At 51.1% G+C, this 26,979-nt stretch overlaps 3 protein-coding genes across 31 annotated transcripts in view; 2 read left to right on the top strand and 1 right to left on the bottom strand.

Moving 5' to 3' along the window:
• The window catches only part of TMEM8B (transmembrane protein 8B), a 28,340-nt gene extending 15,250 nt beyond the window's left edge, over nt 1–13,090 (bottom strand). For 3 of the 25 annotated variants that reach the window (XR_011533414.1, XM_070595693.1, XM_070595692.1), the window contains exons 1-3: nt 11,905–12,572; nt 7,270–7,459; nt 6,696–6,903 (exon numbers count right to left, since the gene is read on the bottom strand). Coding sequence is in view for 3 of the 25 variants with exons in the window: in XM_070595693.1 (XP_070451794.1) it covers nt 6,696–6,903; nt 7,270–7,459; nt 11,905–12,436 (930 nt within the window). In the remaining 22 variants the exon portion in view is untranslated. Of the gene's footprint in view, nt 1–6,695; nt 6,904–7,088; nt 7,158–7,269; nt 7,460–7,521; nt 7,614–11,904; nt 12,699–12,907 lie in introns of those variants that run through there. The other 22 variants (XM_070595700.1, XM_070595698.1, XM_070595701.1 and 19 more) reach the window with 17 other exon arrangements.
• Nucleotides 13,091–13,130: 40 nt separating this feature from the next.
• FAM221B (family with sequence similarity 221 member B) lies at nt 13,131–21,320 on the top strand. Of its 5 annotated transcripts, none has more exons than XM_070595717.1 (7): nt 13,131–13,395; nt 15,004–15,547; nt 15,695–15,835; nt 20,075–20,185; nt 20,374–20,571; nt 20,762–20,881; nt 21,243–21,320. In XM_070595717.1, the coding sequence occupies exons 2-7, from the start codon at nt 15,004–15,006 to the stop codon at nt 21,278–21,280; spliced, it is 1,152 nt and encodes a 383-aa protein (XP_070451818.1). In that variant the 5' UTR covers nt 13,131–13,395; the 3' UTR covers nt 21,281–21,320. The 5 variants fall into 5 exon arrangements, with proteins under 5 accessions (XP_070451818.1, XP_070451820.1, XP_070451819.1 ...); XM_070595719.1 differs by having other exon boundaries at nt 21,031–21,320; XM_070595718.1 differs by having other exon boundaries at nt 20,762–20,888; nt 21,271–21,320.
• Nucleotides 21,321–24,800: 3,480 nt separating this feature from the next.
• HINT2 (histidine triad nucleotide binding protein 2) lies at nt 24,801–26,651 on the top strand. Its single transcript, XM_070595722.1, has 5 exons — nt 24,801–24,950; nt 25,825–25,965; nt 26,063–26,167; nt 26,273–26,345; nt 26,467–26,651. Exons 1-5 carry the CDS (start codon nt 24,870–24,872, stop codon nt 26,556–26,558), a joined length of 492 nt encoding a protein of 163 aa, XP_070451823.1. The 5' UTR covers nt 24,801–24,869; the 3' UTR covers nt 26,559–26,651.
• The last annotated feature ends 328 nt before the right edge of the window (nt 26,652–26,979 follow it).

Raw genomic sequence — 26,979 nt, 5'->3', positions numbered from 1 at the left:
CCCACTGAGTTCCCTGCCACAGAACAAGGCAGCCCCGGCCCTGACTTCCAGCAAAGCTCCACAAGGCTGGAAGGAGGGCTTGATGGATGTCAGGACGAAGATCTCATTACCCTCTGCCTGGAATTTTTCGGTGCCATTTGCATCATTGCATCCCCAATGCCTAGAATACTAGGTACTAAAAAATAGCTGTTGAGTTAAAGAATGGGTGTCAAAAAGAGGGTCCCTTCAGAGAGCTCCTAAACCCATCTACTTGCTCAAAGACCTCCATCTCCGATATCCAAAGCAGATGTCCCTCATCTTTGATGTCAAAATCTAAGGACCAGTCATGTCATCAACTCCACTTCCTACAGCAGGAATCACCACCACAATAATCTCATGGTAAATGAGCCCAAAGGGTTGGGGCTCATGCTTAGGAGGTGGCCCATTTCCTTGATGGATAGTCCTAGGGGAAGAAACACTTTGCTCCACATTTTGCTTGCTATTGGTTTAACTGAAGGATCAGTAGACAAGACCTCAATGGTTAAGATGTGCTTCCTCCTTAAACTGTATAATGTACACATCCAATGCCCCTCCCTGATTTTGGAAGGGAGCATTCAGTCAGTGAAGACCAGGGAAGATGCAGAGATGCAGCAATCTTCACCCTGGATGGGGCCAGAGAAAGGGCACAAGAAGTCAGGTCCTCAAGAGCTGCCAAGGCAGAAGTCAGGTGAGAGAATCCAGACTGAGTCAACATCAGCAATCATGGAAGGAGCAGGGCCAAGGCAAGGAAACAAGAAACCGGGAGGGCCAAAACTGACAAGTGCAGTGGGCAACAGTCTGGAGGAAGCTGCAGTGGAAGGTCTTAGATTGATTCCTAGACTGTCCTAGTATGTGTGGGCTGGGTCTCTTTAGAACACCCTAAGCTGGGGCCAGCCCCGGACCAAGTGGTTAAGTTCGCGTGCTCTGCTTTGGTGGCCCAGGGTTTCGCCAGTTCGGATCCTGGGCGGGGACATGGCACCGTTCATCAGGCCATGCTGAGGCGGCGTCCCACATAGCACAACCAGAGTAACTCACAACTAGAATATACAACTGTGTGCTGGGGGGCTTTGGGAGAAGAAGAAGAAGAAAAAATTGGCAACAGATGTTAGCTCCGGTGCCAATCTTCAGAAAAAAAAAAAGGCCTGAGCAGGTGGCCAGTGCCAGGCTCTGGCTGGGGCTTGCAGACTACAGATGCCCAAAGACACTTGGCCTTCTCTACTGGAATATCCCAGCACCCTGCACATGCCCTGGCCCACAGTCAGTCAGCACCAAAGAGCCTGAAATAAAGGAGTGCTGCACAGCCTGCAAGGGCACGCGTGGGGCCAAGAGAGGACCCAGGAGGTTGCTGTGCTGGCCCAGGAGAAGGCTGAGGGAAAGTGTACAACGAGCGGAAACAGAGAGAAGGAGATGCTTTAGAAGCAGAGTCAACAAGATCTTTACTTTACGGATTGATTGTAGGGAAAAAGAAGAATCAAGTGTGACTCCTAAATATGGGGCTTGAGTAACTGGTGAATGGCAGTGCCATTTACTGAGAAGAAGACTAGAGAAAGAAGAGGCTTGGACTGGGAGAAGTGAAATGAGAATCGAAGAGACTTTTACTTTGAGCTTTGTTGTGATTTGTACATGCTTAGTTTGAGACATTTCTTAGACATTCAATCGGAGATGTCAAGTAAGCAGTTACACATATACATATATATCTGAATATATAAAAATATAAAGTCTGAAACTCAAAGAAACTAGGACTTGCTGAATACACTCGAGGACACTAACTTATAGGTGGTATTTAAGACTGTTGTGCTAAAATAGACACATAGATCAATAGAACAGAATCGAGAGCCCAGAAATAAACCCACACATCTATGGACAGCTAATTTTCGACAAGGGAGCCAAGAGCATACAATGGAGAAAGGAGAGTCTCTTTAATAAATGGTGTTGGGAAAACTGGATAGTCACATGCAAACGAATGAAAGTAAACCATTATCTTACACCAAGCACAAAACTCAACTCAAAATGGATTAAAGACTAGAATGTAAGACCTGAAACCATGAAACTTCTAGAAGAAAACATAGGCAGCACGCTCTTTGACATCAGTCTTAGCAGCATATTTTCCAGTACCATGTCTGACTGGGCAAGGGAAACAAAAGAAAAAATAAACAAATGGGACTACAGAAAACTAAAAAGCGTCTGCACAGCAAAGGAAATCATTAACAAAATGAAAAGACAACCTAACAACTGGAAGAAGATATTCGCAAACCATATATCGGATAAGGGGTTAATATCCAAAATATACAAAGAACTCATACATCTCAACAACAAAAAAAACAACAAGCATTTAAAAAATGGGCAAAAGATCTGAACACAGATTTCTCCATAGAAGATACACGGATGGCCAAGAGGTACATGAAAACATGTTCAACATCATTAACTATCAGGGAAATACAAATCAAAACTACAATGAGATATCACCTCACTCCAGTCAGAATGGCTATAATTAACAGGACAGGAAACAACAAGTGTTGGAGAGGATGTAGGGAGAAAGGAACCCTCGTACACTGCTGGTGGGAGTGCAAACTGGTACAGCCACTATGGAAAATAGTATGGAGTTTCCTCAGAAAATTAAGAATAGATCTACCATATGATCCAGCTATCCCACTACTGGGTATTTATCCAAAGAACTTGAAAACACAAATGCATAAAGATACATGCACCCCTATGTTCATTGCAGCTCTATTCACAATAACCAAGACTTGGAAGCAACCTAGGTGACCATCAAGGGACAAATAGATCAAGATGTGGTATATATACACAATAGAATACTATTCAGCCATAAGGAACGATGAAATCCGGCCATTTGTGACAACATGGATGGACCTTGAGGGTATTATGCTAAGTGAAATAAGTCAGAGGGAGAAAGTCAAATACCATATGATCTCACTCATAAGTAGAAGATAAAAACAATAACAAACAAACAGATAGAGACAGAGATTGGATTGACGGTTACCAGAGAGGAAGGGGGGAGGGAGGAAGGCAAAAGGGGTGATGAGGCACATGTGTGTGGTGATGGGTTGTAATCAGTCTTTGGGTGGAGAAGGTGATGTAATATACACAGAATTCGAAATACATTATGATGTAAACCTGAAAGTTATATAATGTTATAATCCAATGTTACTGCTAGAAAAAAATAATAAAAATTTTTAAAAATAAATAAAAATTAAAAAATAAAACTATTGTGCTGGAGACACCTAGGAAGGGAATGGGGAAATAAAAAAGTTGTCCCAGGACCGAGTACTGGGACACCACAACATGTATAGATCAAACAGAGAAGCCAGGAAAGGAGACAGACAAGGCATGGGCGGTGGGCAGGAGGAAAACCAGGACAGTTCCGTGAAGTCACAAAGGCCAAGAGGAGAAAGTGTTTCAAAAGGAAAAAGTAATATAAGGAACTAGTTAACAACTAGTTACTAGTTAACTCCGGAGGGGGGAGGTGGGGACCGGAAGGAGAGAAAGGGAAGAGGAAGACTTACTTTTCACTGTCTGCCTTTTGTACCTTTTGAATGTTATACCAGGTGCATATATTACCTATCTGAAACACAAATAAAATAATTTAGAAGGAGGAGGAAGAGCAGAGGAGCACTGTGAGCAGATTTTAACCTCCTCAATTGAGATATTGAGCCACTCTTGGTCCTAGTTGGTGGATTCAACTGAATCCTCTCTTCTGTAAATCTGCTTCTTTGCTTTCCTTATGTTGTTTTCATTATTTTACCTGCTTTCATTTACTTTCAAATCTTGGAGCTAGGAAGAGGAAACATTCGAGGAGAACTGTGCCCCAGACACTTGGAGAACTTTCCCATAATTAGCCATTTGGGTGCCAGATGTCACCCACAATCCAAAGGCCAGCCTCTCAAGGCAGACTGGCAGCAGGTACCACAGGATAAACACAGGAAAGGCGAGGATATGGAGCGCATGGGTCATGCCAGAGAGGTTGACAGGAAGAAGGGGAAAAAGGAAAGATGGAGAAGTGAGATGAGTTCTGGACAACATGAGTTTGAGAAGATGGCAGAGACATAACAAAAATGTGCCATGTACCCAGGCTCTGTGCTGGGGGCTAGGAAGACAGCAGAGACCACCACAGACACAGGGGGCAGCAGAAGTGTGGGCCAGAGGTCAGGAGAGTGGCTTGGACCAGATAAGGCACTTTCCCTTTACAATCTCTTAAGGCTACCACTCTCAGGATAAAGTTCTAGGCCCTTCACGATCTGGCCTCTGCCCAATCCTCCAGCTCCCTCACCCACCCCACCAACCGCCCCACACTGAACCATCTCAGTTCTCCCTTCTAAGCTTTAGCCCATGCTACTCCCACCACCTGGAACGCCTTTCCTTGCCTTCTCAACATCAGGGCTCACTTCCTACCAGTTTCCTAAAACCACCTCTACCACACTACCGAGCTGAGTTAGCCTTCTCTCCTTTGTCTTCTTAAAACATCTCCTGTATCTCATTAATATACATCATATTTATCTGTGTCCCTAGCACCCAACCCAAGGCCAGGGACAAAGCAGGTGCTCAAGGACTAAGGTCTAGAGGGAGGTCTGAACTCACTCCCAAAGTTGAGGAGGGCCCTAGAAACAGCACTGCCTTCTTATCGCGGGACTCTTGCAGTCTCCACGCAAGGATATCCCTCAACCCACATAACTGCGTTGGCCAAGCCTCATAGGAAGCCAGGACCATGGTGTAAGAAAGCAAGTTGAGAAGATAAGAGCCCTGGAGGAATGCTCTGGACAATCCACCTATAGGCTTGAGACAGGGAATTAACTAGAGAGTTTAAGAATCCTTCGAGGCCCATATAAGATTCCAAAAGGTAATCAAATTCTTAGAGGGACCACAGAGATGATCCTTTCCCACCCACCCCCCGCCTCTAGGTTAGGCCTGACTAAAGAGCACATCTCTCATGGTGTCCAGGTCTGCTGCCATTCATGGGCGGGGTGCAACTGGGCCCTCTTCCATCTAGTCTCGCCACACCCCAGGAGCTCTGCTGGGTAGGGTTTCAGTTTGCAATACCCAGTCCCCCAGGCCCCACTTGCTATATCTAGATGCAAATAGGTAATGTCAAGCCTGGTTCTGATCTCTCCTAACCAGGCTTTGGCTTCCATGATCCCAGCCCAGGCCTAGGCCCCAGGTTCCTCCTGCTTACCCAGAAAGGGTTTTAGATAACTAGAGCAGGGCTTCAGAAGGATTTTCCCTGTCAGTTCTCACGAAGAGAGTCAAGGATCAGAGTTAGGATCAGGAACGAACTCTTTGGGATTTGGCCAAACACCTCAGACATTCCTCCAAATAGAATAACTCGTAGTTCTGATGGAAGTCAAGACCTACCTAGAACCCAGAGCCATTTCCAGGCAAGCTCCCAACATGCTCTCCTCCAGAGGACTGCCAGGCCTTGATAGGAAGTTCTCTTGTACATCACTCTCCGTAAAACAGGCCTATCACTGAGGCCTTGAGACAATACCTCAGCCCCAGTTCCCAGCTCTGACAACAGCAGTGTCAGTGCCCTTGTCCCTGTGCGATTCTCGGCTCACTCAAAAGCATCCTTCTCTGAACGCTGGGCTACAGCAGGAAGAAGAGAGGTGAGTCTGACACAGTCACAGAGCCCCTGTCCTCAAGAAACTCAGCCTGGAGAGATACATCCAAGTGAAATCTTCACCTGACTGGGAATTTGTGCCTCTCTCAATCTTCAGTGGCTAAACCCCGCTAGCTTTCATGTTCTTTGGCATTCTGTTCTTTAAATCCTCCCTCTGCTCAAGCTCAGTCCTTCACCCTTCCCACCGGCCCCACAAACATGGCCATCCCACTCTGACAATGGGCAGCTCATTACCCCTCCCTTCCTGCCAATGGACAGGAGTAGGAAACCTACAGATCCTCTCACTACAAGGAGGAAGTCTGGCCCACCCAACTCCTGGGAGCGGCAGGAAAACTCTGAGGCATATCCTTCCACACCAAGCCAGAGTGGAGAAGCACCCTGACCTTTGAACCCACCCTTCAGACCTTAACAATCTCTGCTGTATGAAATCAGTGCTGATATTTGGAGGAAAGGGAGGCAACGGTCAGGATGGACCAACTGCCCCAAGCCTCCTTTGAACAGGAAAGGGCTTCCCTGCCCACAGAGTGGTGTTCTCGGATGGTCTTCCATAGGGTGTAGGGAGCCAAAATTACAATAGAAGAGGAATGTATTCCCCCACGTTGACTAGCGACTGGGCTGCAGCCTCTGAGAGTCTGCAGGGCTATCACCAATCAAGACGTAGAAGAAGGCTAGTCCTGGGTTTGTGCAGCAGCATTTGACCAGTCCCTGGCTGGCTTCTGATCACCTTGATTAACCAGTGCACCTTCCAATAGGAAGGGACACTAAGCCACCGTGCCGGGGCCTCTTACTGATTCCAGACCCTGGACTTGCCCTTCAACTTACCTGGACCCACATGTCCTCCTAAGGCTCCCAAATTACCTCCTTTAGATCACGGCCTCCAGCCCACCAGGCGACCTGCTGGCCTCCAGCTATGCCCCACCCAAGCCCCCCTCATGCTGTTGCCCACCCTGGCACAAGGCTGGTGTGCCAGGTAGCCTGTGGGGGGAATTAAGCAGAGATGGAGAAGCAGCTCTGGCCTCTCCTGCCCTGGGCAGCATCAACCCACCTTGACAGAGATGTGGCCGTGGGCCTGGGGAAGGTGGGCAGCCAAGAACCAGTCCCCAGGTAAGGGGCTGCTGACGTTAAAGATGCCCGAGGTGCGGTTGGGCAGCGTCCAGCTGAGAGTCAGTGAGAAAACCCCAGGCACAGCCGTGTCCCCTGGGAAGTGTGTGTGCAGAGGATTGATGACAGGGGGTGCACCAGACCGGAAATACCTGGGGAACCAGAACAAGGAGAGGAGGAAAGCAGGCAACAGGGTAGGAGATGGGAAATGGGGAAAAGAAAGGAGAACTGTTACTCATCACCAGTAAAACAAGATTTCCTACACTGACACACACAACAAAGTAGTTCCAGGTTAGGGTCAGGACATATGGGGTAAAAGGTCAGCTCAGGCACTCACACAGTCAAACAGTAGTCAGGAAGTAGTCAGGAGACAGAGGTCTTGGCCCTCACTCAGTCATACTTCAATCTGGACAAGGGTCAGGGGTCAGAGTCAGAAGGTCAGTTTAGATACTGAAAGTCACACTTTAGTGTGGAAAGTGGTCTAGGTTGGAAGTAGGGGTCAAGAGTCAGACACTCACACAGTCACACTTTGGTCTGGGCAGTGGTCCCCAAAGGTCCCCCCCTGCTCCTTGAAGATGATGAGGTTCCAAACAGCCAGGAACGTATCCTCAGGAACGTGGAAGTGGAAGAGCTCAGCGCTGGCAAAGGAACGGAAGGGACTCAGCTTGCGGGGTGAGCAGGTGGAGTAGTCGGTCAGGAAGAGGCCTCCTGGGGAGCAGGGTGGGACAGAGGGCATTTCCATTACGCAGCAGGCATGCCAGGCTTCTCACCAGTAGCACCAACTTGACCAGTGCTCTCCTCTGAGCCAGGAACTGGGTCTCCTGCTGTCCTAGCCACCATCTGCTTTAATGCTTACAATGACCTTGGGGAAATAACCTATTGTTACAGATAAGGAAACAGAGGCTCACACCTTGACCAAACTAAGGATTCAAATCTAGATCTGTTTAAACCCAAAACCAGGATGCTTTACATGCCTGTCCCTCACTTAGAAGCCATTGTTTTCCTCTTACCAAGCCTAATAAAACAGAGGTGTGGAGGCCATGCGTACCTCTGTGTGTGTGTGTGTGTGTGTGTTGGTGTGGGCTCTCAGGCCACTGAGCAGGCTGAAACTCCACTGTGGGGCTCAGGAGTCAGCATGGATCTGTGGAACTTCCCTGTTTATTTTCTTCCCCTTTCTGTTCCCCTTGGTCAGGAGCAGTGAAAACCCTCAGAAGCTTCACAAGAGCTGTCTGTATACTGGCTCGGGGCAGGACGGGGAAGGGGAAAGTGTGGTCAGGCTGCAAGGGGCCTGCTGGGTGGCAAAGGCAAGGCCACCACGAGAGCCCCCAGGAGAGGAAGAAAGCCGAGTCATCAGGCCCTCGAGGATTCAAAATGAGAAACCAGAAGGCATTTCCCCAGAGGGAGGCCCAGTGAGGCAGTCAATTGGTGACCGGGTGGAATCTCAAACCACTTGGGAATATTCACATTCAGAGCAGGTGAGGGTGAGGGTGGGGGGGGTCACTAACTGAAATGCCAAAATGCCAAATACCTAATTCTGGTTATTAGGAGCAGAGCCAAAGTGAGCAGGAAGTCTGGTATCAGCAGCTAGCCAGGCAAACCCATGGGAACCAGCTGAAGAGAAGAGAGTCCCAAATGGCAGGCAAAGTTCTGGAGAATCCGACTGCTCTGGAGACTTAAGACCAGCCCAGAGAAGCCCAGAAGGATGCCCCCAGGACAGGTGATAAGGTTTGGAACTCAAGCAACTACAGGACGGGATGGGATGGGGGGGGGGGGGGGGCGGTGGTGGTGCACCCTGGAGGGGCGTTTTCAGCCAAGTAGGAAATACCCACAGGGCTTCCCTAGTCTGACAACCTCCCTCTCTGGAAATGGGAGATATAACTTCAAAACTGAGGTATTTGAAACAACAGAGAAAGAGGCATCTGGGAAAAGGAGGCTGCTGAAGGAGGGAACACAGGCTAAGCTTGGCCCCACAGAACTGCAGCAGCCTCAAGAGTGACCCTGCAGAGAGCTGCCCTAAATAGGTAGATGCCACCGGCCCTAGATTGGCCTGTGCTCATCTTCAAATGCCATGGTTACAACCAAGACCTACACCCAGTTCAGGCCACATGCTTGGCCTCAACTGTCAGCAAGGAAGACCTGCCACCTTGCAAGGTGAGCAACTGCCCAGGATCCAGAGAGGCTCCCAGAGCAGCATTCAGAGAGCAGTGGCAATGTATCCAAGAAAGATGAAGGGAAACGAACCAACTGATGGGGAAGACAGGTTTCCTAGGAGCCCTGGCCGTGACAACCGGGAGGCAGAAAGCCAAGAGCTGAGTAGCCTGGATACTATTATTACAAGGAATCAGAGCTCTGGAGCACCCTCTGCTGGGGTTAGAGGCGGGCATCTCCTCCCCAAAGCTGGTACCAAGGATGGGCCACTGGATGGGGCATTGCTGCTGTTAGGAAGGAATGTTGGCCAGGCCTCCAGCGCAGACCCTCAGAGACCTCGTGATGAAAAGCAGCTAACAACCTTTGGGAAACAACGGCTACAGACTAGCACGAAGAGCCCTGTGATTCAAAGGAATATGCTATGGCCTGGAGAACTGGGGAACTAGTTAAGACCCCTCCCCCCTCAAAGTGGCCAGGGGCTACAGAGGTCACAGAATAGGTTGGTGGGAAAAGGGCGCGTACAGCAGCTGGATGTGGTGTGAGGAAGCTAGAAGTTCCAAGGGCAGATGCTTGAGAAAGCATCCACAGCCCCATTCTCTCCAAGCTTTGATTTTGGGTTTTACCAGGGCCTGCAGACCTGAGTCCCAGAGGAAACAGGAGTAAGACCCCAAGCTCAGATGAATCTATCCTAGATGCCCCAGTACTTCCAGATGAAGCAAGGTGATTCTCCACCATCACCTGAAAGACACACACACACACACACACACACACACACAGAGGCTGAGGCTGGCCCTGCAAGTGATGGTACTAGGTAGAATGAAAGGTCATTTCCTGGAATGGCAAGGCATGCCTGGGTTATGCACCTGCAGTGAGCTGAGCCCAAGGAAATGACCCAAGGATTGGGGTAGGACAAGAGACACAGGAATTACCTTCCATCCCTGAAATGAGATTGAAACCAACAATACGCATTTACTCAGACTGACTGTGCTACGATGGTCCTGTGACACTGCCAGCCTCTCCTTGGGCAAAACCTATCACCATCACTAGGTCATAGAGCACCCCTGCAGGCCAGGCCACAGTCGCCAAGGTGGTGACAATTAACAGCACTAAGGGCAGCCCTGCCTGCAGTCGGGCCTATTCAGTGCTCTTTTCCAACTTCATTACAATTCTCCCCAAAGCACCTGAACCTGCTTCTGGACAGTCATGTTTTAAACCACATCTTTCAGCATTCTACAGCTCTGTGGCTGTCAGGAACCCTTGTCCCCTAGCCAGCTCATGCTTGCTCAATGGGCTCTTGAACAAAGATGCCATGATGGCAGGGATGGAAGCTATGAATTGGGCTTAACAGCATGGACTCCCCCTCACCCAAACTGAAAAACTGACCTGGCTACTACCTCTGCTGAGTACCCAGTTTGCCAGCAGCAGTGATCCACACTAAGCCCCTCCATGGCTCCTTCCTTTAAGGAGTCAAGCTGGGGGAACACGGATTACTCATATATATATATATATATATATATATATATATATATAATAGTGGGAGGCACCCCACACTGCCTCCAACCAAGGAACTATCCACTTGGAAGGTGACACTTGAGTGATCTGTCTACAGGAGGAGCAGGAAGAGCTGAAGAGGAACATATGCGGGCCACAACATGAACCCTTCCCTTCACACAATAACACAGGCACTCAAAGGACCCAGAGGCTCACATGCACCCCACACAACACACATGTGCTGACACTCACCAACACACAAGCATGTACACACTGCACACGCCCAGCATTCCCACAGATCCCTCAGGTACACACACAGACACATAAGTGCCCAGGTACCAGTGAGCACACACACAGAGCTTGGACAGCTCTGCAGGACTGGTGACCTTTAGTATGCATTGGTCTCCTCAAGCTTGTACACTGAATCAGGCCCTGAGCTCACTGAGACCCAGCCCCCAACCCCAGCTGCTCTATTCATTGTTATTGCCAAAGATCCCTCAGGCACATCTCCACCCTCTCTGAGTGCCACCGACCAGAGGTGGCTAGGGGTTGGGGCCATGAAGCCCACAGTCATCTCCTTAGGATGGGGACATCTTTATGGCACATCTCCTACAGCCAGGACCCTCTCCTCCCCCCACACTCCACCCATTAAGAAGTTGGACTTCTCCCTCCCCTATCCGAACCACTTCCGCACTGGATGGTGGCCTTAGGCTGACAACTGGCATAGGAGGAACAGTTTGTGGATGAAGCCCCTTGTGGGCAGATAGGGGAGAGGCCAGGGTGTGCTTTGAGCCTTTCCCCACTTGGGTCTGTTTCCCTGTTAGCCATATATTGCAGCAAAAAAAACCACTAGTATGGGATAGGAACTAGGAAACTGCCATTTACAAGTTGTATGACACTGGGCAAATTGCTTCCCTACTGAGCCTCAATTTCCCCATCTGTAAAAAGGCCTCTGAGTTTTAATGCTGCTCTAAAAGTGTCAGGAATTTTTCCCGGGTAAATAAAGCTTCTTTGGAACAAGATTCACTACAAGAAAAAAACTCATTATAATGATGACTAACCCATGTCCGTCTGCTACATGTTATTTTCAAAACTGCATTCTTCACCCTGCTTTAATGCATGCCCAATATCTCAAAGGTATCACCTAGATCTTCCCACACTGGACTAGAGGCTCTCTAGTGTGGGACTATGTCTCCCCCATCAAACTTCACAAGCAGGAGCAAGACGTCCTTGGAAAAGCAAGAGTCAAAGTGTGATCAGGATGGTCACTAGGAAAGAAAAGCTTGGAGTCTCTGTCCTAGGGACTACTGGCCGCCTGCTGAGCCTCAAACCCACAGTTACTTCTCTTCTGACCCTCCCAACTCCTCTCACTTGTGTCAGACCTTCTCCCTGTTGCTCCCCACTTCTTCCCAGTGATCTAGTTGCCCAGGTCCCACCTCTCCTGAATCCCTCTAACCCGCCCCTCCCTGCCAGAACCCCATCCCTGCCTCAGTCTTTCCTGCTTCTGCACTCACCAGCCCCTGGGCCAAGGACAGAGAAGAGCAAGAGCAGCAACAGGGCTGGCGGCAGCTGGAGCCCAGACCTGACTCGAGGCTGGGAGAGGGGCAGGGTATGAGAGAGAGGGGTGGGTAGTGGGAGAGACTTGGGTAAACACAGAGATGAGGGCAAAGGCTCAGATAATGGGTTGGACTGGGCTGGACACTGGGGCTTAAACAAGGGAAGCGAATGGGATGGAAGAAGGGGCCGTGATGAGGACTGGAGCAAGGGCAGGGGTTGGGCCCGGGACTTAAGCAAACACTGGGAATGGGTTTGAGATACGGGTTGTGCTGGGATTTGTGACAGGAGGTGGAACAAGGCCAGAGGCGGGGATGGGGGCCAGGCCAGGGACTGGGACTGGAGGGGGAGCCTGGGTTGGGACCCGGATCTGGGCATTCGCTGGGACCCAGGCCTGGGCCGGGACCCATTTGGGAAGCGGGGCAAGGGCGGGGCCGGGGGCCAAGGTCTGGATTGGGATAGGACGAGGCGCCGGGACAAGGGCTGGGCCATGGCCCGGGGCGGGGGCGGGGCCGGACAGGCCAGCGCGGGCGCTCGCAGAGCTGACCCGCGGCTCCGCTCCCCACCCCTGCGGGATGGCCTCCGCTCTCTCGCGGGCCCGGGGCCGGGTCGGGCCGCTGGGGCCGGTCTGGGGACCTGGGTAGGAGTTCAGGCCTGGGCGACTCCGGGCTGCGCTGGACCGGCGATAACCAGGCCCCGCGGCGGCGGTCTGGGCCTGACGACGTTGACGCTCCGCCCCTCGACCAGTTCGATTGGTCCCTCTCAGGAAAGCCCGCCTCCTGCCCTATTCTATTGGCCTTAAACTTGGTCCCGCTGGGCTCCGAGGACAGACTCCGCCCCTGCCCAGCTACCCGAGCCCCTGCCTTTCTCACCCCAACCGCGGAGCCCCGACGCCGGGTCAGATCCTCACGGCCCCCACCTACCGCCCCACCGACATCTCACAGAAACCCTACAGAGACTCACACAAACCCAGACACCACGGGCGTCCCCACAGATGTCCCCGAGACTCTCACAGAGATCTTGCAAACCCCTTTACAAGAAGTGAACCTTCTAGGTTCGTCCTGTCTGGGTCTGATGCAGCTCTCTCAGGAGACCTCACCCACCCGGCAGATGACCAGACTGCTGTTGGCACTGAGACTACTGGGCGTTCCGGTTGCCCCGGTGACAGATCCCTCCTCTCCCGGCCCAAGTTCTAGAGGCCTCAGTCAAGCTCCTCCCTCATCGCCCCCGGACCCCCTTGTCCCTCCTCCTCCCAACCTTCCCCAGATCTGGCCAGAGCTCCTTTGCGAATTTCTGCAGATGTCCAGGTCCCCTTCCCAAGTCGTAGACCTGCAGGCAACGCCGCTGACCACACAGCGCCGGCAGCTGGGGCTCAACGTCACCCGGGAGCCTTCCCTCCCTTAGGGCTAACCTGACTTAAGGACTTGTAACAATCAAGCCAAAGCCTAGAGGTACGTCGTTTCTCCAAGGTCCCTCCTCCAAACCCTCATCCCACTCCCCTCCTAACACCTTCTGTCCCTTCCCACCTAAGTCGGATCCCCTCCCATTCTCTACTTTTCAAACTACCCCCCCCCACCCACCCACCCACGTTTCTCCGCCCGGTTCCCTCCTCCCCTTCTTCCCCTTCTCTCCCATCCTCTGGTGCTTCACCCTCAGGTCCCTTTTTCCTCTTTCTGAACGTCTGATCATTTCCTCCCCATCATCCTACCTCTCCCCCTGCTTCCTGTCCCAAGCTTCCCTTTGGAAAGATTCTGATGCCCTTAAGTGATGTATTTAGTATCTCTGGAGCATGGGGGGAAAGTAGGGAGCAGGGAGGGTTAAGGCTGGAATCCTTAGGCAGTGTTGCAAATGATGACAGGCCTTGAATGTCAGAGCCAAGAAGTGTGGACTTAATCCTTAGGCTGAGTCACTGAGTGTTTTTAAGCAAGGGAATGCCACTGTTAAGTTTGCATGCTAAAAAGATCTCAATTGGGTCACTAAGGAGAACTGATTTTGGATATCCGTCCACAATAAATTAGGCACACCTTGCTCCCCACAGCATCCTGGGCTCACCCCAGCACAACACCAACTCTTTTTTATTGTCATTTTGGTTAACCTGTCTCCTTCCCAGATTCTTTCAACTGAGTCCAGTGCTTAGCACAGTGCCTGAGTAAAAGTGGAAGATTAGGCTCTTTTTAAAAGTGTAAGTTACATAAATCAATGAAAGAATGGGTGAGTGGATTAACATGCTGGGGAAGGTGGCAGATGGGCAAAGTTATTACATAATCCAGGTAGGAAAATGATGAGAACTTGAACAAAAATGGAGGGAAAGGAGAGCAGAGAATGGATTTGGGGGATATTTAGAAGATAGGAAATGCAGTCCTTGGTACCTATTTGAAGACGAGGGCTGAGGGGAAAGGAGAAGACTAGGAGAATTCCCAGAGTTCAGTTTTCATGCCCTGTGGGACATCCATTTAGTGATATCCAGCAAGCAGTTGGGTATGAGTGTGAAGTACAAGGATTTAAAGAGGCCTGAGCTGGAAATATGGGCTTAGGAGTCATCAGCATGTAGCTGGAAGCAGTCGAAGCCTTGAACATGAATGACATCAAGGGAGGATGTATGTGGTCCTTAGACAAAACTAGACTGTAGTTGGGGCCCTGCCTAAGGCATGTGGCACCCTCCTGCACTCTTGGGAGCAAACCCCCATTTTGGCTTGGTACTCCAGTCTCTAGACCTCCACATCCTTACCCCCATGGTCCCAAGGTACGCCTAGGACCCTGCTCTTGGACTGGCCAAGTTGCTATGTTCAGCTTCCCTCCTGGGTCATGGTCCTCTGCTACCATCTACTAATGGGATTCTGACTGCTTCAGCTCCTTCACAACCCAGAGCAACGTGCCATGTGGGGTTTGGGCACATGGGTGAACCTCCTGGCACCATATCCTGACCCAGAGCTCATCCTGCTTCCCCTTATCTCAGGTGCACTGAGAACCCTATCCTAATTCCATAACTCCCTGTGAACCCTGACTTGCAGACCCTCCAATCCCCACCTAATGAAAACTCTACCCTATTCTACCACTAGATGGAAGCAGACGAGGTCACAGAAGAGCCTCATACCACCATGGATGCAGAGGAGCACCCCTCTTCAAAGAACCCCCCTGCCAAGGACTCACAGGGGCCCCCTATCCATGAAACCCCTTTGGAGCCTGCCGTCTCTGAGAACTCTTTAAACCACTCTGTCTCTGAGATCTCCTTGGAGACCCTTATCCCTGAGACCCCATTGGAGACTCACATCTCTACGGTCCCAGAGAAAGAGCTTACTTTTCATACCTCATCAGTAGACCATGTCCCTTTGTCTTCCTCTGATGCTCTGAATGAAGACCTCTTCTCTGAGACTTCCTCCAGTGAGGTCTCATGGACAAAGAAGTCCATTCAGACCTCTGAATCTGAGATCCTTCAAAAGGACTCCCTTTCAGGCCCTTCAGCCCAGGTCCACCGAGACATAGCAGAAAAGAGGGAAGAGCAAGGAGAGGATAAGGAAGGGGTGGATGCCACTGCCAGCACCCCTCACACAGCTCAGCCTGCACACCTACTGGGCAAGAAGAAGGGGAAGAAAGGAGTTAGCCGTAATTGTTCCTGCCCTTTTCCACATTCTTATCACTGTCTCTCACCTGCCCCAGGAGGAGGGGATTTGGGTTACTCTTTGACCTTGCCCCTTCTCTTAGTTTTAGGCCTCCTCACTTCCCCTGGGTTATTCAGCCCTCCCTTCCTAGGTTACACAGTCCACCCAGTGGTCCCTGTTAAGGCAGAGTTGGTGGAAGTGGCTAAAGCAATGCAAAGAGAGAAGTTTGGTGCTCAGGTGAATCATCTTTTCCAGTGGGAGAAGAATGCAGCCCTTAATGCCAGGCAGATAGGTGAGCCCAGGTAGCCTTTCAGAGGCCTGCGACAGGCCCATGGTCATCCTCCAATCCAACAGAATCTGGAAACCTACCCATTCAATGGATAGCTGCCCCTTGTGGAAATGGCAATGACACCTGCCTAGAATCTCGAGGAGAGCAGGCAGGTGGGCCAAGGTGGACGGCATGGATGCAAACAGAAATTGGGGATATTCATATAAAGCAAAGGTAGGGACAGGTGACTGAACAAAAATTGTTAAAAACGGAAGGGCCACAGGCCAGCCCCAGATCTGGGGCTCAGATAGCCTGCACCAACAGACCCTAAGGCAGAGATGGCCCAGGACCCTGGACAGTCTTCAGGAAACTTGTTGCTCTGACATGGCACAAGGCCTTGGTCCCCTCCGTGGAACTCCATTAAAAGGCCGTCCCCCGGGGCCAGCCCGGTGGTGCAGTGGTTAAGTTTGCACGTTCCGCAGAGGAAGATGGGCACGGATGTTAGCTCAGGGCCAGTCTTCCTCAGCAAAAATAGGAGGATTGGCAGTAGTTAGCTCAGGCCTGATCTTCCTCAAGGAGAAAAAAGAAAGAGAGAGAGAGAAAAAAAAAGCCTGTCACCCCTGCTGCGGGACCCATGATCACCTGGATACTCAAAAGCTGAGTCTCCTCACCAAAGAGGAGAGTCGTATCTTCTAGCCCTGTTGATTCCCAGTCTTAGCCTGGAATTAGTACCCTTGACAGTCCTGTTAGTGGCATGCTGTGCTTATCTGTGTCTATATATAAAGGGTGTGCAGATGTCCTGTGTGAAAACACCCCCTCCTGTGTGTGAGCACGTGTACCTGTGTCACTGAACTTTATATCTATAGAGACGACCTTCAGTAAGAGGGCCACTCTGACCTGCTATGAGGATTCTCGGGTTTCTAGACTGAATTCAGTAGATGTCTCTGTGTTTATTTTGGTCTTTCTTACTTTCTTTCCCCTTATGATGGGAGTGGAGTTATGTAGAAACTAGCTTGGTCTAAAGACAACCAGGTAATTCTATGTCCTATCCCTCCTCCACGGAATTTGCTTTCCTCATTCCCATGCAGGGACCCGCCCCCTCCCCTCTGGCCAAGAAAGTCCCAGCGATCTCATTTGCTTCTCAGTCTCAGTCCAGGCATGGAGACAGCTTTGTTGGCTTATTTTAATATCTCCTGGCGCTCTGGTTCTTCTTGCAAATGCAGTGTCTGTTCAGTCCCCTCATTCTCCTTCTGAGAACTTCCTGTCTGCTCCCCACTCTTCAAGGCCACTGCAATTCTTCAGACTGAACTTCTTCATTTTCCTGTTTAAACAGGCATTTCTATACAGAAATTTGTGTCATTCAAGCCTGAACAAAGATATTTGGGGTTCCCTTCTAATATTGGGGACCTTGAGTCGCTGGAGAGTCAGTATATGTGCTGTGTAGAGAAATATCCAGTGTGAACTTTTCTTTCATCGTTCAACATTTATTGAGCACCAAGTATGTGCCAGGCACTGAGCTAGCTGTTGAGATGGCAGTGCGTGCTGGTGGGGTGTCAAAGACAAAATCCCTCAAATAATTTGCACTCTATGAGAGACATCAAGAAGTGAAAGGACAACTCTAATCCATTCTAATGATTGCTATGGTTGAGGTCAGCCCAGGGTGCTGCATGAGCAGAGAGAAGGGGCATCCAGTCGTGGGGGCTCGAGGAACAAGCCTTGGAAGGGATGGCTTCCCAGCTGAAATCTGTAAGCTAAGGAAGAAGAGCAGCCAGGTAAAAAGTGGTGAGGTGAGACAGGACAGGGCCAGGCACCGGGAGGGAATGGTGAGCAACGCAGTATGCCTGGTGCAGAGCATGGGCAGAGCAGCCCGGTTCAGCTCTGGAAGGGCAGAATCGCTCAGGCATTTCGCTGCCAAGCTCAAAAGTTGGGATTATATCCTGAGGGCAACAGAGAGTCACTAGGAGATTTTAAATGACATGAACAGTTTTGTGTTTTTGAAAGATCACTCTGGCGGTAGGGTAGACTGGAGACAGGAAGACGACACTATGGGGCACTGGTAATAATCCAGATGAGAAGTGGGCGGATGAAGGCGGAGAGAAGTAGACAGATTCAAGTAATGCTAAGAAGGTAAACTGAGCTTTTCATCATTGGATGTGTAGGATAAGAGAGAGGGACATGCCTGGAATGACATCTAGGTTTTTGGCTTAAGTAACTGATTGGATGATGATGCCCTTAACTAAATGCCTAAAACAGAGTAGATGCTTGAACAGAGGACAAAGGATGAGGGCCAGGTTTGGAATGATTGGATATAACACATCTGAAGTGCTCATGGAACATGCTGGTGAAAGAGTCTAGTAGACAGCTGGCTATATGCGTCTGAGGCTCAGGAGAGAGGTCTGGGCTAGAGACATCATGTAAAGACAGCTGTATGTTGTATGGTGACAGTCTAAGCATAAAGAGATGTTATCATGCAAATGTGATTATGTGAACGTGGAATGGACTGTGTTGCACAGGGTCAAAATGGCGTCCCAGATAATGTCTCCTCCCCCTGCCAGTCATTGTCCACTCATAACAGGAAGAAGATTTGGAATCAGGGAAGAGAGTGGAGGGCCCGACTCTGGAATACAGCCAGATGTCAAGTGTCCCACTTTAAGGGCCCTGACACCTGTACTAGAGTCTGAGGTGTAGTTGCCAGTCTCCCTGTACAAAGTCCAGTCATCTTCATCTGAAAGCTGGGCACTGACTCCCACATCATTGCGTGGACTGGACTCTCCCAGGTTCTCAGGCTGGGCCTTGATCTATGGGCACGGACCCTCATTCACCTCCACACCTCACCTGATCATCTAGTGTATCCTACTACTCTGGACAGAGTTCAGAATTCCTTTAGTGGAATCCTGGCCCCCACCCACCCCATTGTGACTCTGCCTACCCTGCACTTTCAACTAAGCCTCCCTGGTGTAATGGGGAACTGGCACTACAGGCTGCCAGTATCAAGACAGAAACTGCAAAGCCAAAAGCCACATCTGGACAGGGTTTAGACCCTGAGGGACCATGGGTAAGACAAGAAAACTTAGTCTGACAAGTAGGCACAGAATTGTGGATTGTGGCCTTGGCCAGAGTCAAAGAACAGAGGACCTTTAACTCTTTCTCATCCTCCTTATGGAACTTCAGGGTTATGCCTGGAATAGTGGGTCTCTTTTCCTTCCTGAAGGAATTTGCTCATTCACTTATTCAGTCAAGCAGTCTGTGTTCTCTGGGCACCTATTTTGTGCCAGGCCCTGTGCTGGGACTAGAGATATAAATGAAAAGGCAGGAATGCAAGTTATCAGTCCATTATAATGCATTGTACTGTGATAAGAATAGCACACAGTGCCATGGAAGGAAAGAGGAGGGGCCCCTAGACAGACAGGGGAAGTCAGTGACAACTTTTTGGTGGAGGTGACGCTTCACTGCAGCCTTTAAATGGGAATGAGAGTCCTACAGCTGAAGGTCCCACTCCAGAGGGACTCATACAGGACTCTTGGCTAGAAGTAGGGGTACTCTCAGCTCTCATGGAGGATGAGAAAATCTGAGTGGGAAGTGCTCTCTGGTTCTCCTCCCACATTTACACCTACTTTCTCCTGAGCCTTGGAGAGCCAAGGGCAGCCCTTCTCAAGTTCATAGAGGGCATTAGTTCAATCACACCGGGAACATGGAAGAGAAGTCTGGTGTCAACCTGGAGAAGGGCTGCTCCTGGCCCAAGCGCTGCCCAGCCTCCTCCTCCTCTTCAGGTCTCTTCAACAACCTTGCTCCTTAGGAGCCAATCCCCACCATCTACTCTACACCTGGCCAATCATCTTCCCTTTCCCTCACCTCAGACACTTCAAGGAAACAAAGTTGAGTTTTGTTTGTGGGGAGGAGATGAGAATCCCCACAGTCACAGAAAACTCAGTGAGATTCATGTTCATCTCCACACAAAATTTCATTACTAATCTTCCTGTTCAGAAATTGGAGACTGTCTTCAGTCATCTCTGACAGGCGGACAGAGACGGAGTGGATCCAAGGGCGGGAAGGGGACTGAAAACACTTGTGGGACAATGAGAAAACCTTGAGGAACAGAATCTAAAGGGGTAGGGATGAGGACTTGTGGGTGGAGAGGAATACACCTGGAGGGAGAGGTGAGCCCCGCACCCCCACCCCAAGGAGATAGGTGAGAACACCTGGGAGAGCTTAGGCTATTTTTCCTTCTCACTTTTCCTAACTACACCATCCCTCCACACCCAGGCCTCTACATTGGCTGGCGCTGCCCCCACTATCTATGGGATTGTTTCCGGATTGGGGATGAGTCCAAGTGCTTTTGTGGACACTTGTTGAGAGAGCACCAGATAGTCTCAGGTAGGGAACTGACCAGCCCGGGTGGGTGGGGAGGGATAAGTGCACTCTGTCATGTGTCAGGATGGATGAGAGAAAGGCGGGGGGGGGGGGGGGGGGGGGGGGGTGGTGTATGTGGGAAGGGCTGGCATGGGAAGGCCAGACCCTATCAGGTCCTGGTGTAATCCTACCAACCATCCACATTCCCGTAGACATATCCGTGCCCTGCAATGTGGGTCAGTGCCGCTGCCTCATGTTCTGCTTTATTCCATCACGCCCGGAGGAGGTGGGTGAGTTCTGGCTCAAAAGACGGGCCACCTTTGACCCCAAGGCCTGGAGAGCCCAATGTCGCTGTAAACACAGCCACGAAGACCACTCAGCTATCGGGTCCCATCCCTGCAGGGTCAAAGGTACCTTCTAGAGCAAGGGGAGTACAGGGGTGGGCAGGGGTGGGGATAGGATTCAAATAGTTTGGGGGCAAGGATGGGGGAGCTGGGAGGAGGGATGGGTTTGTGGTTGGTGAGCAAGAGATGAGAATATAGTCAGCCCATGGGTGAGCCCAAATTCTCTATACTTTTCTTGGCTGCCCCCTTGCCCTAGGCTGTTGCTGCAACTGCTTCGAGTCTAATTTCCTCTGCGCGGCCTGTGACCGGCGCTGGGAGGAACATGAGACTTTCTTTGAGACTGAGGGGACCCGGCGACGAGGAAGGAAGCCTCACGGTGAGGGGTAGCCTGGAACAGGGGGCCACTCCAGGGTCTGTAGTCAGAAGGCCAGGCAAGAAGGCACTCCCTCCCTCAACCAGCCCCTCCTGGACTACCTCACTCCCTCACCGTCCGCATCCCACACCTGCGCTGGTTTCCGCCCCCAGGAGGAGACTAAGTGCCTTTTGCAGAGATGCCTGCCCTCCAAGAAGCCATCATCAGCAACTCTAACTTTGAGACCCTACAGAAGCAGGAGCCCTCTGGCCATCCCAGCTCCCACCCTACTCCCCCTGGGCTCCCTGGCCCACACAGCCTCAGGCCTGGCCCTACATCTGACCCCTGTACCTGACCCTTTCACCTCTACTCTTCCCTCCTCCAGGGACAAATACGGTCAACACCTGGCGCAGGCCTCTGTGAGCCTGGCCCAGATGAGCAATAAAAGGGGAAGCCGCTGGAATCTGACCTGGCTCTGTATGGGGCAGATAGGGCCCAGCCCAGGGACCTTAGAGTCAGCACCTATTGGGGGCGAACAAGAGTACCAGGCACGAGAAAGTCTGGATCCAGCCATCTGCCTCCACTACACCTACATTTAGGCTCCAGCTCTGGCATCAGAAGGAGAGAGGGGCTTCAAGGAAGCCAAGGAGAGAGGGGGTTTCAAGAAGGATAGAGTAAGCAGTGATGTTAGATGCAGCTGGGGGCTCCAGTAAGATAAAGACTGAAGCGTCCGTTGGATTTTGCAGTTAGAAGTCTTTGGGGACATCAGAGAGTGTACTTTCAGTGGTGCAGTGGAGGCAGAAACCAAACAGCAGTAAATTTGAAGGAGTTTCTTTAAGATGCAGGAGAGAGAAGTCAGACAATTTCCTGAGGGAGACGTGGAAGTATTTTTTAGGAAGGAAAAAGGGAAGGGGCCAGTAGATAAAAATACCTTAAAGGATGCAGAAGAGAAAGAGAGATGCCTGGTGAGACAAGATCCCAGAGACAGAGGGGGGAGATGAGATCCAGGCAGAGGTGAAGGGATTTGCTCTGGACAGGAGAAACACCACTTCCTAAGACCAAGAGGAAGGAAGGAAGAAAGGATGGGGCTATGGGACTACATCAAACTAAAAAGCTTCTGCACAGCAAAGGAAACCATCAACAAAACGAAAAGACAACCTGACAATTGGGAGAAGATATTTGCAAACCATATATCAGATAAGGGGTTAATATCCAAAATATACAAAAAACTCATACATCTCAACAAAAAAAAAAAACAATAACCCAATTAAAAAATGAGCAAAAGATCTGAACAGAGATTTCTCCAAAGAAGATATACAGATGGCCAACAGGCATATGAAAAGATGTTCAACATCATTAGCTATTAAGGGAATGCAAATCAAAACTACAATGAGGTATCACCTCACTCCAGTCAGAATGGCTATAATTAACAAGACAGGAAACAACAAACGGTGGAGAGGATGTGGAGAGAAGGGAACTCTCATACACTGCTGGTGGGAGTGCAAACTGGTGCAGCCACTGTGGAAAGCAGTATGGCATATCCTCAGAAAATTAATAATACCATATGATCCAGCTATTCCACTGCTGGGTATTTATCCAAAGACCTTGAAAACGCAAAGGCATAAAGATACCTGCACCCCTATGTTTATGCAGCATTATACACAATAGCCAAGACTTGGAAAGGATGGGGCCTTTACTGAGCTGCAGACAGCAGGATCTTGTGGAAGTTCCCCTGTGAAGTAGGAGACGAGGTCAGTTGCTGGTGAGGGAGGAAAGGAATAAGAGTGGGGAGTAAGAGACGGGAAGAAAGTGGTGACGGTTTGGGAAGGCTAATGTGGGGAACTGGAAAAAAATCTGATCAGTAGGTAGTGAAGGATTTAGGTACAGGTGCAAAGCGGGAACTCAGAGAAGCAAAGAAGCAAAATATTTAGCTTAATCAGTGGTGATGGGAGGGTATCGGGGAGGATGATCAGGGAAATAAGGCCAAAGAAGGCAGCTTGAGGATGCGGAGGGAAAGAAAGTGAAGCCAGGAAGCAACTGACAGATTGAAAAAAGGAGCAGTCAAAGTAACAGAAAGCAGCACAGTGTAGGGGTGAGAGCTGAAGTGCAGGAGACAGTGGTCAGAACCTGCAGGGCGTCGCAGCTTTCAGATGAGAGCAGCTGAAAGTGACCACAAGGGCTTGGAGTAGAGAAGACTGTGGGCCGGGGCCAACATCAGTGAATGTAGGGGAGTGACTAGGAAGCCCATAGGTGATTCTTATGGGGAGTTGGAGATCCTGACACTAATGGGCTCTGTGATTCTAGGCAAGTCACTTTCCCTCTCTGGGCCTCAGTTTCCAGATCTGTAAAATAGGAATAATCTCTTCGCTACCTGCTCTTTATGAGAACCCATAGAAATAACCAGCTTCAAAGTGCTTTGTACTCACCTACTCCTCCTGGCTAGTTTCCTTCCTCTTTCTAGATCCCAGCTCCTCTCTTGCCTTTCTCCAGAGCAGCTCTAGGGGCTGCTGCTGCCCCAGAGGCACTGCAGGGAACTGCAGCCTCTGGGGCACAGAGAAAAGGCCAGTCTACATTTCCTCACATTTGAGGAGGCCGCCTATCCTTCCAAGGAAAGGAATACAACCTAGACTGCTGGAACTCCTGGGGGAAATTACAGGGTCAATGTCTGCCCTTTGGAGGAGAAAGGACTCTTTAACAATAATATGACTATACAAAAGAATCGGTATTCTCTCAAGAAGCGGAGTTCCTCCTTCCTGGTTATATGCAATTAGCGCACTAAAACTAACTCAACTAATAGTCAACAACAGAGGAATGATTACTATGATAAACTCATTCAAGGAAGTATTACACAGCCATTACAAAGTATATTTACATAGATTAATAATATGGAAAATTGATTGTAAGTGGCTGAATAAGAATATGCAATACATATGTATTATATATTGTGAAAGGAAATGAAACACCAAACGTCATTCATTTATTGAGCGCCTATATGTGTCAGGCCATGTGCTAAAAAAAAAAAAAGCCTAAAGATACAATGGTGACTTTTGTCCTGTGTGTTAAACTTCAGACTAAAACTTACCTGGTGTGAGTATGTTAGCATTTTATGACCCCATGTTTCATCTGTCAAAAATATATATATTCCAGCAGAACGAAATAAACTTGTGACAGAGCCACGACGCACTTCCCTTGTCCTTCAAACCCAGATTCCTGCAAATGCCAGGCACAGAGCTAACCGTATCACACACCTTTTCTGATTAGGAAAGGACGCTTGGACACATTCTCCTTTGCTTATTAGTCGTGGGGCAGAGATAGGATACTCCTGCGCCCTCTCATTAAAAAAAAAAAAAAAAAAAAAATGCAAAAAACGCCCTAAAAACGAACTGCAGAACCTTTCCTCTTGGATTGAATATGTTAACAAGAACATAAACGAAGTAGGAACTGCCCTTAGATGAGTAAGTTAAAATCTCTGAAACGCTCAAGGGGCTGAAACTGCCCGTGTGGGGAAGACGCTGGGTATCTATCCCACCGGTTAAAAAAGACGCCCTCCCAGTTCACCTTCAGCGCGCGCGCCCCGCGTCCCCACCGCCCGTTTCCTCCGGGACCCAAGGCCTCGAGTCCAGGGCTCCGGTGGCCCCCGGGCCAGTCAGCGCCGAGGGCCCCAGAACCGCGCCTGCTCCCGGCCAAGGCGCGGGAAGGGCCTCCGGAACCCGGGCCCCGGGCCGCGGGGCAGCCGGCGCCGCGAGCTCGGCGACAGCAGGAGGGAGCGCGGCCCTTGGGCCTCTGCGTCCTCCCGGGACAGCGAGCAACGACCTCGGGGCGACACCGGCTCTGGGCTCCAGCGGGAAAAGGGCCCCGCCGGCCGGAGCCGAAGCCAGCGAGCGCGCAGCGGCCCCGCGTGGCCGGCGGCAGCCTAGGGTACGACCGGGCCGCGCCGGGCTCGGGGGCGCGCGGGCCGAGAGCCACCCAGCGGGGCGGAGCCAGTGGCCGGCCCGCCCGCGGCTGAGGGAAGATGGCGGCCGCGGCGGTGCTGGCCGCCGGGCTGCGCGGGGCGCGCAGGGTCGTGGCGGCCGCGGGGCCGCGGGGGGCGCAGGTGAGCAGCGCCGCGGGCGAGGAGGGTCCCGCGGGCTCGGAGCCCTGCGGGCGGGCGCCGCGTTCCCCCGGCTCCCGGGCGGGGACGCTGGCCTTCCCGAGGCGCGAGCTCCGGGCTCACGGGGCGGCGGGCCGGCGTCGTGGCGGCGCCTCCGAAGCCGTGCTGCGCGGGCAGCGAACCGGCGGGCAGGGCTGCGCGGCCCTCGGGGTGCCGGGAGCTGTCTCCCCTCGGCGCCCGGCGCGCCGCCCTCGGGCCCCTGGCCTTCCGCCGAGCGCTCGTGTTCGCCCCTCACCTTCCCCACCTGCCAGAGCGACTCGAGGGGTCGTCTCGTCCTTTTCTCCCACAGTGTCGCAGCCCTGAGTCCAGGCTTCCCTGAGCCCCTGGGAACCCGGGACGTCCCTGCCCTCAGTCCCCCGGGGCCGGGCTTGCCGAGTTCACTTAACTGAACTCTAACCTCCGCCGATCCTCGGGACTGCAGTTAAAATTCATAGGAAGAAGTCAAGTGCGACACCCAGACGCCCTCGTGTCAAACAGGGCAATGGTATTAAAACCTGAATAAAACAAGTAACCCAGCTTAAAGATCAGAAAACAAGGGAAATACGTGGAAACTTTTAACAAGGTGAGAGTAAATGGAAAGAGCTCCAAGTGGTCTTAAGAGATGGTGCAGATCACCCCCTTATTTTACATTTGAAGCCGAGAGAAGGGATTTATGTAGGCTGTTTCAGTGGTAAAATAGGAACTGGGACTTAAGTCTCCAGGTTCTCGTTCTGGATCCTTTCCCCCGAGCAGATTTTTATTTCACCTGCGATCCCTGACAGTATATGGGAGCGCTGTTGCCGACTCCCTCCCTGGGGTGTGTCTGGCCCACCTTCAGGTCCGAGGGGCTGCAGGCGTGACTGATGGGAACGAAGTGGCCAAGGCTCAGCAGGCAGCTCCCGGGGGAGCAGCCCCCACCATCTTCTCTCGGATCCTGGATGGAAGCCTCCCAGCTGACATTCTGTATGAGGACCAGCAGGTGGGCTGCCCTTAGGAGCCATCCTCTTAGGAATTTCCTAGATCCCATCCAGCCTGTTGAAGTAACATGGTGGCCTCTGGCCTGTCACTGCTCCCAGTGTCTCGTATTCCGTGACGTGGCCCCTCAGGCTCCTGTGCACTTCCTGGTCATTCCTAAGAAGCCCATTCCTCGGATTAGCCAGGCTGAAGAAGGAGACCAGCAGGTGGGAAGAACAGGGCAAGGGTTTGGCTGGGGGGAGCCCTAGACTCAGCTAGAGGTTTTGCTCCCTGTGAAGGAAGCCATCTGTCTCTCTCCCCTTTCCCTGTAGCTTCTAGGACACCTTCTCCTTGTGGCCAAGGAGACAGCAAAGGCTGAGGGGCTGGGAGATGGATACCGACTTGGTGAGTGACTTCTGGCCCTTGAGCCCCTCACCTGTAAATTCTCATACCTACCCCTCGATATGATCTTCATTCTTTGACCTTTCCCGTGGTCCTGAGCCCCTAACCCCAAGCTCCATTTCAGTGATCAACGATGGGAAGCTGGGTGCACAGTCTGTCTATCACCTGCACATTCACGTGCTTGGGGGCCGACAGCTCCAGTGGCCTCCAGGTTGAAGCTACCAACTGACAAAGGACCACAGACCCGGATGCATGGATGGGATGGGAAAAAAGGTATCTTATGATGCTAATAAACTTGCTCTCTCTCAATTTTGGATCCCTGTCTTAAATATATAAAGACTTATACCAGAAATAGGAAAGAAACTGATTCAAGGCTATGATCCTCCTTGACTATGGTCTGAGTTAGACACTAAGGAGGCCCACCCTGTAGTACAGGCAAAGGCGCATTCGCCTACAGATCTGTGAGTCCTCATAACTAGTGGTCCACCTGGAACAAGCTTCTAGAAAAGTAGCTGTAGAAAAGCCTGAGTGTATAGGAAGAGACTGAAACCCAGGACCGAGACTTGCTCAATCCTGAACCTTACTCAGATGGCAAGCCAAATTCTAAGCGGGTCCAGAGGAGGATGGTTAATGTGAG

The sequence above is a fragment of the Equus przewalskii genome, chromosome 26 (assembly GCF_037783145.1).
Source record: "Equus przewalskii isolate Varuska chromosome 26, EquPr2, whole genome shotgun sequence".
Lineage (NCBI taxonomy): Eukaryota > Metazoa > Chordata > Mammalia > Perissodactyla > Equidae > Equus > Equus przewalskii.
This window is presented reverse-complemented; position numbering and strand designations above follow the sequence as displayed.